We start from the raw sequence: 15004 nt of genomic DNA on the forward strand, positions 1-15004 counted from the left end.
GATGCACATCCAGGCCACGAAGCTCCCGTTCCACCACATCCCAAAGATGCTCTATTGGGTTGAGATCTGGTGACTGTGGGGGCCATTTTAGTACAGTGAACTCTTTGTCATGTTCAAGAAACCAATTTGAAATGATTCGAGCTTTGTGACATGGTGCATTATCCTGCTGGAAGTAGCCATCAGAGGATGGGTACATGGTGGTCATGAAGGGATGGACATGGTCAGAAACAATGCTCAGGTAGCCCGTGGCATTTAAACGATGGCCAATTGGCACTAAGGGGCCTAAAGTGTGCCCAGAAAACATCCCCCACACCATTACACCACCACCACCAGCCTGCACAGTGGTAACAAGGCATGATGGATACATGTTCTCATTCTGTTTACGCCAAATTCGGACTCTACCATTTGAATGTCTCAACAGAAATCCAGACTCATCAGATCAGGCAACATTTTTCCAGTCTTCAACAGTCCAATTTTGGTGAGCTTGTGCAAATTGTAGCCTCTTTTTCCTATTTGTAGTGGAGATGAGTGGTACCCGGTGGGGTCTTCTGCTGTTGTAGCCCACCTTTCTTTCCCATTCTGACATTCAGTTTGGAGTTCAGGAGATTGTCTTGACCAGGACCACAACCCTACATGCATTGAAGCAACTGCCATGTGATTGGTTGACTAGATAATCGCATTAATGAGAAATAGAACAGGTGTTCCTAATAATTCTTTAGGTGAGTGTATATGATCTGCTTCTCACCCAGACTTACTTACAAGGGGGAAAGCACTTAAATATGTTAAAATGGTAGAAATGGCTGGATAGGGAAATCCCGATAAACCTCTGGCAGGTGATATGGTCAAGAGCTTTCACTAGCTCATCTTGCATAACTTATAAAGAAACTCAAATAAAATTACTGATGCACTGGTATCACACACCAGAGGTGCTGCATGCCTTAAATAGGAATATCCCTAATGTTTGCTGGAGATGCTCAGCAACGGGGCTTCTATATACCACATATTCTGGACGTGTCCCCTGGTAATACCCTTTTGGAGGATGGTAGCTTCTGTACTGCTGGACGTTTTAGGGCATTCAGTGAGGGCATTCAGTGAGGTTTCATACTTGTTGAATGGCCCACCTACGGATATGAGGGGTCATAACTCCGGGCTGCTCCTGCATCTTCTCACTGCAGCAAAGGGTTTGATAGCCCTCTTTTGGAAAAGAACCACTCCCCCGTCTAAGGCGGAATATTGCTCCCGTATCCAGGATATTCGCTCTTTAGAATATTATATGGCTTTGTCAAGGGGAATTGTGGACAAGTTCCTACAGACTTGGTCCTGTTGGGATCTCCACCATGAAGAGCTCCGCTTATAACGAGGGAGAGAACTCCTAGCTTCTTATTTCCTCTCCCCCCCCCCCCCCTTCCCTTCTTTGGTCTTCCCCTTTCTTTTTGTTTCTACCCTTATCTACATGGATCGACTCTATCGATTTTTTCTAACAGCTGTTATTATGTAATCTTATATTTTGGCTACATTACTATAGTCATGTTGTCTGTGGAAGATTTTGCTTCATATTTTGATACTTGGAAAATGAAAAATGTGGCTTAGGCTACTTTCACATCTGTTACAGGGTGACATGGCTGCCAGTTCTCGCAGAGAATGCCAGGAATCGGCCGGACAAATACTGCAGTGTGCAGCGGTTTATGTCCAGCCAATTCTCTGCATATCTGCCGGACCCCACTATAGTTAATGGGGCCAGCGGACATTATGGTTGCATTGGGCAGTGCCGGATTCAGAGAACTCAAGCAGGCTCTTCTATGCAGGAACAGCCTGCCGGAATTGCTGCAGTAGATGTGAAACTGAACTCATTAAACGCTATGTAGTAAGGAAAGGAGACGGCGGAAACGGTAATAAATCAATTCCGTCTACTCCTCCTGGTCTTCGGCTGTCAGTGACGGGCAAAGACAGGGCCTGCTCCTGGCTAAATTGTAGAAGCAGATACTTTAATCCTGCAGTGTACATGCACAGTGCTCCAGATTAAAGCCCAGCACCAGCGTTTGGTCAAGAAACTATACATCTTCCTATACAGGATTTATCAGATGTTTTCTGGAAGAGATTGGCTGCACGTGATGTTATCTGACAACCTCTTTGGTTTACTTGTTTTCAGTGTTGTTGCTGGTAATGACCACAACTCTTGTCTCAGCTGTAGCTTAGTGGTCATTACAACTCCTCTATTTAGTGTGCCTTCACCCATCATGCTATGCGGTTGATAGCTTCAGTTTGGTTTTGGAAGTGCTGGTGTGTTGTCCTCTTCTGAGTTCCTGCTCGTCCATTTACCGTATTTTTCGTCCCATAAGACGCACTTTTCCCCCAAAAAAGTGGGGGCAAAATGTCAGTGCGTCTTATGGGGCGAATCCTGCAATTTTAAACTGCTACACCTCTGCCATGATGCTGCAGAGCGCAGCCAGCGGGTGTATCAGCAGGGAGGGAGAAGAGGCTGGGGGCCGGCATCTGGTTTTGTAATGGCAGCGGGGCCCGGTGCAGTTACTGTATTCTATTACACTGGGCCCGGCTCTCTGTAGTAATCATATCTAACCTGTAGGCACTGTTAAACTATAGAAATCATGCGCAATCCAGCCTGTAGTACTTACTACAATCTTCTGTAGCAGGCAGGAAGCCGGGCGCGCGTCAGCATAACTTACTACGTCACACGCCTGCTCCTCCCAGGCGTGTGACGTAGTGAGTTACGTTGTCGCCGGGTCTCCTGCGTGCTACGGAAGATTGTAGTAAGTACTACAAGCTGGATTGCACATGATTTCTATAGTTTAACAGTGCCTACAGGTTAGATATGATTACTACAGAGAGCGTGGCCCGGTGTAATAGAATACAGTGACTGCACCGGGCCCCGCTGCCATTACAAAACCAGATGCTGACCCCCACCCCCTGTATTGGGGGTCATTCACTATACAGGGACACTGTTATGGGTGGGATCTGTGGATGACACATAGCATAAGGTGCTATATATGTGTTATGAACAGATTCCCTCCCATAGAAGTGTCATGCCATTCACAGATGCCCCTATAACAGTGCCAATAACAGATCCCCCATAACAGTGCCATCCACAGACCACCATTAGTTGAAAACCCACCAAAAGCACACCTTTTGGTTCAGAATATTTTGTTTATTTCCCTCCTCAAAAACCAAGGTGCGTCTTATGGGCCTTATAGGGCGAAAAATACGGTACTTCAGAAGTTAAGTGTTACTTCCCTTTCATATTTTGTGGTTTCCCCTCTGTCTTTTGTTACTAGGCCACAGGGAGACGCTGATTCTTTCATATTGGAAGGAACAGACCGTCTCAAGCCCAGACTAGGGCGATTCAGGGTTTCCAGGGTCTTAGGTTCCAGTGTATGAACATTCCTACCCTCAAGGTCTGTTCATACGGATAGGAGTCAGGGCAAGGATTAGGGTTTCCATAGGTGGTGTCTGTTTGTTTTCCTTTCCCTAGCTTTGAGGCCTAGTTGCTTTTCCCTTCCATCCTGTGGTCGGTGTGGTGTTCCCTCCAACATCACTACGTGACATATACAACCTGAAATAAAAACTGTGAATCCCCCAGAAATAAATAGTTTGATTATATTGTGACCATATAGCTGTATAACGATGTTGCTCTTGTGCAGTTGTATATTTTACATACTTTTCTTATACTTTTATTACTTCTCACACCCTGGGTCGGAATTGTATTGAGAAAATCTAATAAAATATGTTGTTAAAAAGAAGAAAAATCTAATACAATATGTTGTTAAAAAAGAAATTGTATTACATGCATTAGATCTTCATCAAGCAGAGCATAAATGAGCAGGCGACCTACCGGCCAGTACTTATCTAAGACATACAAAATATCAATAATTCATCAACATTTCCTGGCACAAATATAAGATTTCCTTTTATCTTTATAAGGGTTCTCCTGTTTTTTTTTTTTTTTAGAAAACCCATCTTTTCTTCTGTGCCATGGAAGACACTTTAGTGCGTACCTGCTCATTGAAAAGCAGACTCTGATGCAAACCCACAGGCTGAGGATCATGACTGGATATGTTCCTTTTCTGTTCATTAGCATTTAATATTATTTGGTTAATATAATGTGGTCAGGACATAGAAGGAAGAGCCCGCAGCCTGTGTGAGCTAAGCAGAGACTGCAGCATATTAGTGGACAAGTGCTAACTAAAACATCTTTCTTCCACAGGACAGAAGAAAGGATTGATCTCCCCAAAATGTCTGGAGAGTCCATTACTTTTAAAACAATTCCATGGAGCATTGTTACTTCTCCCCATGTCACTCTGGACTCTCCCGCAGTGTGGGTGGAGGTGTGAATACAGCGATAAGAAGCATCATGGGGACAATTCATCTTCACTGCTCTGGAAGTAAACAAAGCTCTTCTTCTCTTCCTTATATCCACAACACTTTTCCTTTGTGGATCTCAGTCACAGTTTACATCAGAGAAATATTAATTTGGTCATCTGGGAGACCCAGAATAATTGTAACCAAAAATAAAAAATATTCTTATTGGCTGTTTAAGGTCCATCAATAAATTGATATGTTAAAATATGTGAAAATGGTTTCTCTCCTTTGTGACTTTTCTCATGGTTAACGAGACCTGATTTTTGTGTAAAACATTTCCTACATTCTGAACATCAATATAGTGTGTCTCTTGTGTGAATTCTCTCATGAATAACAAGATGTGATTTACTTCTAAAAAATTCCCCACATTCTCAACATGAATACGGCTTCCCTCCTATGTGACTTCTCTCATGTGTAACAAGATGTGATTTCTGTGTAAAACATTTCCCACATTCTGAACATGAATATGGTTTGTCTCCTGTGTGAAATCTATGATGTTTAACAAGGACTGATTTGTGTGTAAAACATTTTCCACATTCTGAACATGAATATGGCTTCTCTCCTGTGTGGCTTCTCTTATGTGTAATAAGATGTACTTTCTGTGTAAAACATTTTTCACATTCTGTACATGAATATGGCTTCTCTCCTGTGTGGCTTCTCTCATGTGTAATAAGATGTGCTTTCTGTGTAAAACATTTCCCACATTCTGAACATAAATATGGCTTCTCTCCTGTGTGACTGGTCTCATGTTTAACAAGATCTGATTTGTGTGTAAAACATTTCCCACATTCTGAACATGAATATGGCTTCTCTCCTGTGTGAACTCTCTGATGTTTAACAACATCAGATTTTTGTCTAAAACATTTTCCACATTCTAAACATGAATATGACTTTTCTCCTGTGTGACTTCTCTGATGTGTAATAAGATGAGATTTCTGCGTAAAACATTTCCCACATTCTGAACATGAATATGGCTTCTCTCCTGTGTGACTTCTCTCATGTTTAACAAGATCCGATTTGTGTGTAAAACATTTCCCACATTCTGAACATGAATATGGCTTCTCTCCTGTGTGAAATCTCTGATGATTAACAAGGGCTGATTTTTGTATAAAACATTTCCCACATTCTGGACATAAATATGGCTTCTCTCCTGTGTGAAATTTCTGATGTTTTACAAGATCTGATTTTTGTGTAAAACATTTACCACATTCTGAACATGAATATGGCTTCTCTCCCGTGTGACTTCGCTGATGTGCAATAAGATGAGATTTCTGTGTAAAACATTTGCCACATTCTGAACATGAAAATGGCTTCTCTCCTGTGTGATTTCTCTCATGTGTAATAAGATGAGATTTCTGTGTAAAACATTTCCCACATTCTGAACATGAATATGGTTTGTCTCCTGTGTGAAATCTATGATGTTTAACAAGGGCTGATTTTTGTGTAAAACATTTCCCACATTCTGAACATGAATATGGTTTGTCTCCTGTGTGACTTCTCTCATGTGTAATAAGATGTGATTTCTGTGTAAAACATTTCCCACATTCTGAACATGAATATGGTTTGTCTCCTGTGTGAAATCTATGATGATTAACAAGATCTGATTTTTGGGTAAAACATTTTCCACATTCTGAACATGAATATGGCTTCTCTCCTGTGTGACTTCTCTCATGTGTAATAAGATGTGATTTCTGTATAAAACACTTCCCGCATTCTGAACATGAATATGGTTTGTCTCCTGTGTGAAATCTCTGATGTTTAACAAGACTTGATTTCAGTGTAAAACATTTTTTACATTCTGAACATGAATATGGCTTCTCTCCTGTGTGAATTCTCTCATGGTTAACAAGATCTGATTTTTGTATAAAAGTATTTCCACATTCTGAACATGAAAATAGCCTCTCTCCTGTGTGACGTCTCTCATGTTTAACAAGATCTGATTTCTGTGTGAAACATTTCACACAGTATGAACATGGATATGGTTTCTCTCCTGTGTGAATTCTCTCATGAATAATAAAATTAGATTTATATGTAAAGCACTTCCCACATTCTGAACAGGAGTATGGCTTCTCCTCTGTGTGAGTTCTTTTTTGTGTAGAGAGGTCCAAGCTTTTTGTGAACTGTTTACCACACTGAAGTCTTTTACCACCTTTCTGAGCTGTACCTGTGATAACAACGTGCGATTGTTCAGTAAAAGGTTCCCCGTTATATGATAATTCTGTACTGTGAAGTCCTGGATGAACATTAAGGTTTTCTCCTGAAGAGCGCTGCATTATATCTTCATCTTCTACTTTATAATTTCGTAACAACATGAAGTTTTCCTCAGAACTCTTACTGGGAATTTCTGTTAATATAAAAATTGAAATTTTCGGTTTTATATTTTACCAAACTATTAAGAATACAAACTTATAAATTTCCTATTAGGCTGGAAGTGGATCCAGCAGGAAGGAGCAGTAAAATCAATTCATTTCACTCATTGTGGGAAAAAAAATGCCCCAAAAACTGCATTTGTTATTCCATCTTATAAAGCTTTCTATAACATTTTCTGATGTCCTGATAGAGTCGAAGATTTTGGTTTACACCTGATCACAACTTTTATTATATACAGTAAGTCAAGATTTGATAAAACTCTAAATTTGAACAGCCCATGTCTGGACACCAGCCTCGCACTTTGTCAACACATATATGACAGACAAGCATCCATCACCACGTTCCTCAACACAAACTGTAATGATTATAAATAGATCTTAGACCTCATGATGCTGATGTCCTCACTAGAAGAATCCATGTCATAATACCCACCTAAAGCTTAATTCACAAGCTCTTTTAAGTGTACATCCTCGTCTGCTGCTGCTGAAATCTCACAATGCTCAGAACAAGCTTCAGACTCTCTCGCTCTTTAGTGAGAATGTGCCCGTCTTCCAGCATGAGATTCAGTGTAAAATTACAGCTTCTAATTGCATCTGCTGCTTTTCTTTACTACACAGCTATGGGGACTGCAGCCTATACTGCGCATTTGTGAGATATGTGAGAACACTGGAGACTGAGTACAGCTTGTGAATATAGGACTCATGAGCGATCTTACTTTCTCACTTTAATATTAGCATTCTGACATGGAATTTCAAAACAAGTACACCGGCCTCATCAGGTCTAAGAGATCTGTTTAATACTACAAGCAGTTTGTATTGTGAAATCTTGGGAGATCCTCTTTAACATTGTTATCAACAATTTAATCATGGCCACAATCTACATTTAACAAGATGATATGTCATGACGTTCTGTAAAGCGCACGTCTCAGGCTGAATTCAAGGACACGACAATGCGGTCTGTTTGACCTAGGGGCTGCACAGTCACCAGACCTCAGGTTTATAGACATCTGTAGGATGCAGTGGAATAGACATAATGAGGTCATCAATCAGAACCTGTAATAAAGGTCTCCAGCACCTTGTTGGGTCCATTACACTAAGAATTCAGGATGTTCTAAGGGGAACAAGGGTCCTATCAAGAATTAGGAAGGTGGAGCTAATGAAGTGTCCTGTGAGTGCAGGTGGCCATCACTGTGACGTCTGTGTCTGTACAATAATCACATATGACATAAGAGCTTCCTGATAATTAGAGTTGAGTGAATCAAGCTTTGGATCAGAGATCTAAAGTCGATTCGTTGGAACACTTCAGTTTTAATGCTGTCTCTGTAATGCATTAAAATGTATTGCCTCCATATAGGCAAAATTCATGATGATGATGATGTATAGTCTTGTGTACACGCAGTCTTACTCTTAGGGCCTCGATGCGCTTAGCTGGCTGATTCAACAAGGCAGGAAAAAGAAGAAGGCATGACACTTTACCATAGGCCGCAAAGGCCTAGAGGATAAGGCACCTATTCCAGAGACCAATTTCCTAGCAAATTTACGTTGTAGGTACAAGGGCCCCACACCATGGAATACCCTATGCATGAAGCATCCAATCTTGAACATCACCCGTTGTTGGACGGGGAGCCAGTGCAAGGCATTAAGAGAGGGAGTGATATGCTCTTGGGCGGGCAACACCCGTTAGTGGGAGACTTCGTGAATGAATTTAATAATCTACAAATTCATCTTCTACAAATTTGATTCATAAAATTGCTCAAAATGGCATCCAACATTTTACATTTCACAGTACAGTAGTGAGCACAGCAGAGCAGGGGTGATTAATAGAGAGGATCACAAGACCCTGGGAGAGTCCCTGCCCTGGGGGGCTCTCCCATAGGTACTATGATCACAAACAAGGAAAAAAGTTATCAGCGAGTTCAGGGTCTGATGGGAAATCATTTAGATATTTACTTAGATGGATTGATTTCATTCATTTATAGAGAGAGTTTTTAGCTGGTGACAGTAAAAGGGTCATATAGGGTTCTGTGTGTTGCTTTGCTGCCTCCAGCCATGGGCAATCCTGTGCTTGCTTTGTTGTAGTATGCCTTTTTTCTGGTGTGCAGGAGCCATGTACTGGCTGCTGATTTTTTTGTCAACATCATTGCACTGGACATTGTCCAACTACAATTTTTTTCCAGAAAGCTGTTGCACCGATTCTTTAAGTTTCAGCATTTATTTTTGCTGCAGACTGTCTCCAACTTGGCATTTTTTAAAAAGAAATTGTTGAAAATGTTATTAGAAAAAATACAAGTGGACCAGCTGTGTTTGGCTTCACTGTTCTAAAAGTTTTTTCAAAATGTTATCACAAAAATTCCATTAATCACAGACTAGTGTACCGGACATTACATTCTGTGTCACTCACTGTTATATTGTAGTTTACTACGTCCAATCACAAACTTTTTACTACAAAACTGATGCTCGGGAGAAGGCGATGCCGCTGCTGTGGGTACAGGTTCAAAAGCTGTCAGAAGTAGGGCAAGCTGGTGGCAGAAATGTTAGTGTTGCTGATGGTGGCTCTGTTTGGGTAACTACTTTGTGGGAATGTTTCTGCACAGTGATGGCAGACATTGTAGTTTTTCTTTAAAAATTTCTCAAAATTGATTTACAAAGATTCCATTCCTCGGTCAGCCTAGTGTACGTGACATGGTTTTTCTATCTATGTCACAGTTATACTGCAGTATCTTTCCAATTCCACAAATAGTTTTTTCTAAAAAAACTAAATTTATAACAAAAATTCAATTTTGCACAGGCTAATGTACCACCTGACTTATATTCCTTCGTCACAATTACTATCTGTTGTAGTAGACTGTCCAAATGACCATTTGCTTCTATAAAATATGGCGGAAGAAGGCGATGTACCTGCAGTTGTAGGTCAAGCTTGGATGGTGGTGACTCTGCATGGCCATCTCCCGTGTGGGAATTTTTCGAAACATTGGTGCCAGCTACCAAAACCATTGCAGTGAGCAAGCTCAGCAGGCCCAAATAAGATGTGGCTAGAACACTGGCCACCAATGTAAGCAAGACAGTCCTCCTTCTCTCAATCATCATTCTAGTAGCCAGGCCACATCTACAAGCAGTACAGTGTTGTTGTCATCATCAAAAACATCATCGGCTATTGCTTCTCCTGCTCAAACAACTGCTCCTTCCTGTTCGCTGCTTCATCGTCAGTCATCCATAACATAAAGTGTGAGCGCGTAACAACCGTATGTGCCCAGTGATCCACTTGTGTGCAAACTGAACATCCACCTGGCGAAGCTGCTGGTGGTGCAGCCGCTGCCACACCACTTAGTGGATTTCACTGCCTTCAGGCAAATTATTTATTGATGGAAGATGCAAAGCTGCCATTATTTTTAAGAAATAAAAAAAACAACATCCGTCCTGTATACTCTCAGAAAAATGAAAGGCAAAATCATTGTATTACCAGGTTACACTTTCTACCCACCTTGACTCAGATTTTGGTAAGGAGATGCCTGCCACCCATTTGTCTGACAAGGAAGCCTGTCTCCTTCCGTAATGAGACACCACTCTGCCGATGTCTCTGTTAGCTTTCCTCAGGTAGCTTAATCACATCTTATCGCTTCAGTCATGCAAATGCGATCAACATCTTACCTCCATGAGATCCCTGACGCCATAATGTTTCTTCACTGTGAGGGGCACTAATGGCGGTTGTGCATGGATGGAGGGGGAGAAATTTGACAACATGGATGGAGGGGGAGAATTGTAACAACATGGATAGAGGGGGGAGAAATGTGACAACATGGATGAAGGGGGAGAAATGTGGCAACATGGACGGAGGTGGGGAAATGTGGCAACATGGATGGAGGGGGATAAGTGTGGCAACATGGATGGAGGGGGGAGAAAAGTGACAACATGGATGGAGGGGAACAAATGTGAGGGCTGATGTGACATAGGTGATTTGACATGGAGGGGGAGAAATGTGACATAGAGGGGTGAGAAATGTGACATGGAAGGGGAGAAATGTGACATGGAGGCCTTGAGGGGGATAAATGTGACATGGGGGGCTGATGGCTGACATGGGAGGCTAATCAGAGGCAATGGGGGTCTGATCTGAGGCCTGATTAACATTAAGGGTCTGAATGCTGGTCTGACCTAAGGTGAAATGGAAAATATTTTTTTCTTATTATCCTGCTCTAAAACCTAGGTGCGTCTTATGGGCCAGTGCCTCCTATAGGGTGAAAAATACGGTTCTCAAACCAGCGATTATCTGAAGCAGAGCGAAGATACCAGGACCACACAGAGGAGAAACCAGCTGATGCAGACGGGACCAGGGCCAGCTGAGCTGAGGGGGGGGGAGGAGGGCGCCAAAATGTAGCTTTGCTTGCGTTGTCAAAAATCCTTGCACCGGCCCTGTCCCTACCTACCTACTTGCAAGATCTACCCTAACTAGCAGCCCACAACTCGGCAACGGTCCCTAACTTACCTAACTGCAGGAGCCTAAACCTAGTGGGGTAAAAGAGTAGTCAGACAGAAAGAGGTCAAAACCAGAAGTCAAAAGAGGTCAAAACCAGACTGGATCAGAATCCAAAAGTAAGTTAAAATCAGTCCAAACTGGAGAGATACATCACAGCACAAACAAGAAACAAACACAGAGTCAAATACCAGATGTGGTCAGAGCCAGCAGAGAACCTCAGAGGAAATATTCAGCAATCAGAAGCAAGGTCAGGGACAATGTAAAAATCAGAATGCCAGGGATCTAGACAGTAGTACAACACACACCAGTGAGGCTTAGAAGACCAATCACAGGCACCTGTTGCCAGCAACCGACTGTTAAAATGGCCCACCTCAGGAAGCATGTGACACCGGCACCGAGCCTGATTGGCTCTGCATCCCTGCTAAAGGAACAAAACAACTCCGGCTGCACCACAACAGAGAGGCCAGGCTCACTGCTGGAGCACGCACAGGTGAGCATCTGACAACTACCTTAGATTCTGACCCACTGCAGGAAGATGAAGTCCACAGCTCCAGGGTGGAAGACCTAGAACGCCAGTTGTGGAATCCCTAGCACATTACAGTAAAGACACCTTTGGAAGAGACAGACAATGGATCCTCCTATCCCCCTTCTCTAGTAACTGGTCCTCCATTACATCTCACTGCACACACATGTATACACTGCACATGACGACTGTTACCTTGTGATATAAGAGGCTGGTGCTCCTCCATTACGTGTCACTGCACACACGTGTATACACTGCACATGACGGCTCTTACCTTGTGATATAAGAGGCTGGTGCTCCTCCATCATGGCCTCCTTGTACAGATCCTTGTGTCCTTCTATATACTCCCACTCCTCCATGGAGAAATAGACAGTGACATCCTGACACCTTATAGGAACCTGACAACACAATGACACCGTCATCACCCAGACCCCTTCAGTGCGGTTACTGGAGAATATCCCAGCATTCCCAGCAGTGTCACCTCTCCAGTCAGCAGCTCCATCATCTTGTGGGTGAGCTCTAGGATCTTCTGCTCATGTATCAGGGGGTGAGGGGGAGGCTCTGTGATGGGGGGAAGGGTCCTGCTCCGCTCTCCTGACTCCTGGAGATGGATGATGGGAGTCACACAGTCCCCCGATGTCTTCTTCACTATTGTGTACTCCTGTGGATGGAGAGAGACACTTAGGGAATAAACCCTTCACGGGCCATGTGTTCTCCTCCGGCCCTTTCCTCCAGGGACAATCGTGCCTACTTACCTCCTCATATTTCCAAAACATGACTATTAGTCACTGGTCACATGATACATCACTCACCATATTGAGGGCTGATCTTCAAGTTCTCCATAACTTGGAAGGTCTGGAGGCCGTTCTCCAGGGCCCCGGACTCTTCCAGTCACTCCCTATGATGGATTCTCCTTCCCGATGTCTGACTTGTTACAGAATACAATAAAGAGGAGAGAAATCTAGAAAACTTTACCTCTCCGCTCAGCAGGGAGATGATCTCCAAGGTGAGGTCTAATATTCTTCTGCTGATCTCCTTACTGTCCATCCTTGGTGGCTCATTCAGGAGAAGGGTCGTATGGCTGATTTTCTTTATCCCTCCTGAAAAAAAAAAAGGAATAAAAAGGTTAATCAGTGAGTCCCATGTCCCCCTAATGAGGACGAGAAAAAGTAAAACTCATCCTCATAACTCAGACCCTCATAAAGCTGAACTGATGGGAAAACCCTGAGCTCCGTGTGTATCTAAGCTCCTGGCAGTGCAGTGTATGGAGGCAGGAGACTCTGAGCTCCCTGTTTATCTAAAAAGTAGGGTTCTCCCCTGTGTTGTAAGGGTATTTTACATGCATAATAAAGTACTGATTTGTTCTGTCCCCTTTTATTATTACCTTCTATAATCCTTGTAATATATTGCATTAAGGATAGTTAGATAACATATACAAACCCTCCATTATGCTGAGAAGACTGCATTACTGAGTTATCTTAGAGACATACATACTGCACACTGGACATCCTTAGGAGGAGGGGCTGAAATGTATACATTTTTTGTGCACACAGACAAATAACTGGAACTCCGCCGAGAACATTATCCAGGTAGGATGTTGTAGGTTACTATCTCTCTCTTGTATAACCATGGGGTGTTGGCCATGTGCTACGACAGGAGTCCCCCCCCTCCCATTGTACTGCAGCGAGGTGATTAATTATTGTTTACATTAACTATTCTGTATGTGATTTGTCTCTTTTCATATTTATATATTTAATCACACTTTGTAAATATTTTTATCACTTAACCTACTTAAGCCTAAATATTTTCAAATGGTCAAATTCACATTAAAACATTCCCTTACAAGACACCTGTATATCACTGCACACACATCACACACATGTATACACTGCACACACGTGTATACACTGCACATGATGGCTCTTACCTTGTGATATAAGAGGCTGGTGCTCCTCCATCATGGCCTCCTTGTACAGATCCTTGTGTCCTTCTATATACTCCCACTCCTCCATGGAGAAATAGACAGTGACATCCTGACACCTTTTAGGAACCTGACAACACAATGACACCGTCATCACCCAGACCCCTCCAGTGCTGTTACTGGAGAATTTCCCAGCATTCCCAGCAGCGTCACCTCTCCAGTCAGCAGCTCCAACATCTTTTTGGCGAGTTCTAGGATCTTCTGCTCATGTATCAGGGGGTGAGGGGGAGGCTCTGTGATGGGGTGAGGGGTCCTGCTCGGCCCTCCTGACTCCTGGAGATGGATGATGGGAGTCACACAGTCCCCCAATGTCTTCTTCACTATTGTGTACTCCTGTGGATGGAGAGAGACACTTAAATGAACAACTGGATGACAGTTACTGGTAATTTTCTTTTCATGAGTCCTCCACGGCAGCTCTACGCTGATGAGACCCTCTTCCAACCAGGCAGGAACAGGAATAATAGATGTGACCCTCTATGGTTCCTTCCTTGTAAAAGGGTCAGTGATGACTTTTGGAAGTTGATCATCCAACCCAACTTCTGTAGGTTCTTCAATACAAATGGTAACTGCCTGTGAAAGTCCTGTTTGTCATTCTCTAAAATCAATAGGTCATCTAACTATGGACTTATCATAACAGAACGCAATCAGATCTGACATCACCTTTGTGAAGAGCCTCGGGGAGGATAAAATCCCAAAAGGGCAGGCATGTAAATTGCTAGTGTAGTATCCTTCCCTTGTTTTTCATTGCAAAATCTTGAAATCTTTTAGTGGTCTGGATGAATTGGGATATCACAATACTCATACTTCAAATCTAATGTCACCATCATTGCCTCCTCGAATATCATTGGAATGGCTGATCTTATTTTTTCCATTTTGAATTTTCTGTATCTGATCCCGTTACATTTTTTTAGATTTATTATTGTCCTGTGACTCCTATTTGGCTTTTTCACCAGAAATAGATTTGAGTAGAATCCCTGCTCCTGCATTTAAAATAACTAAAAACAGGAGGGTAGCGAGGAAGCATTGAAAAACTATAAAGAAAAATAGAATATATAAAAGACAAATAAAAGCAGCCAAACTAGAGACAGAGATTCATTGCCAAAGAGAGTAAAACTAACCATAAAATGTTCTTCAATTATATAAATGGTAAAAAGTATAAATCTGAAGGTGTCGGCCCTTTACAGAGTAATGAGGGAAGGGGGGGGGGGGCAGAAAGCAATGAGATATTAAATATTAGTAAGCTATTAAATATTTTTTTCTCCACTGTATTCACTGAAGAAGATGAA

At 42.4% G+C, this 15004-nt stretch overlaps 1 protein-coding gene across 1 annotated transcript; it reads right to left on the bottom strand.

Moving 5' to 3' along the window:
- Window positions 1-3607: 3607 nt before the first annotated feature.
- Window positions 3608-13725, bottom strand: LOC122925027 (oocyte zinc finger protein XlCOF6-like). The gene is made up of 2 exons (XM_044276563.1): window positions 13665-13725; window positions 3608-6718 (listed from the first exon to the last, which is right to left on the bottom strand). The coding sequence occupies exons 1-2, from the start codon at window positions 13696-13698 to the stop codon at window positions 4746-4748; spliced, it is 2007 nt and encodes a 668-aa protein (XP_044132498.1). The 5' UTR covers window positions 13699-13725; the 3' UTR covers window positions 3608-4745.
- Window positions 13726-15004: the final 1279 nt, after the last annotated feature.

This window comes from Bufo gargarizans, chromosome 1 (assembly GCF_014858855.1).
Source record: "Bufo gargarizans isolate SCDJY-AF-19 chromosome 1, ASM1485885v1, whole genome shotgun sequence".
Taxonomy (NCBI): domain Eukaryota; kingdom Metazoa; phylum Chordata; class Amphibia; order Anura; family Bufonidae; genus Bufo; species Bufo gargarizans.

Coding starts and splice junctions, on each gene's coding strand:
- LOC122925027 (XM_044276563.1), bottom strand. CDS start 13,698: ATGATGGAGGAGCACCAGCCTCTTATATCACAAG. Junction 6,719..13,664: donor CCAGCCTCTTATATCACAAG/GTAAGAGCCATC, acceptor TTATATTAACAG/AAATTCCCAGTAAGAGTTCT.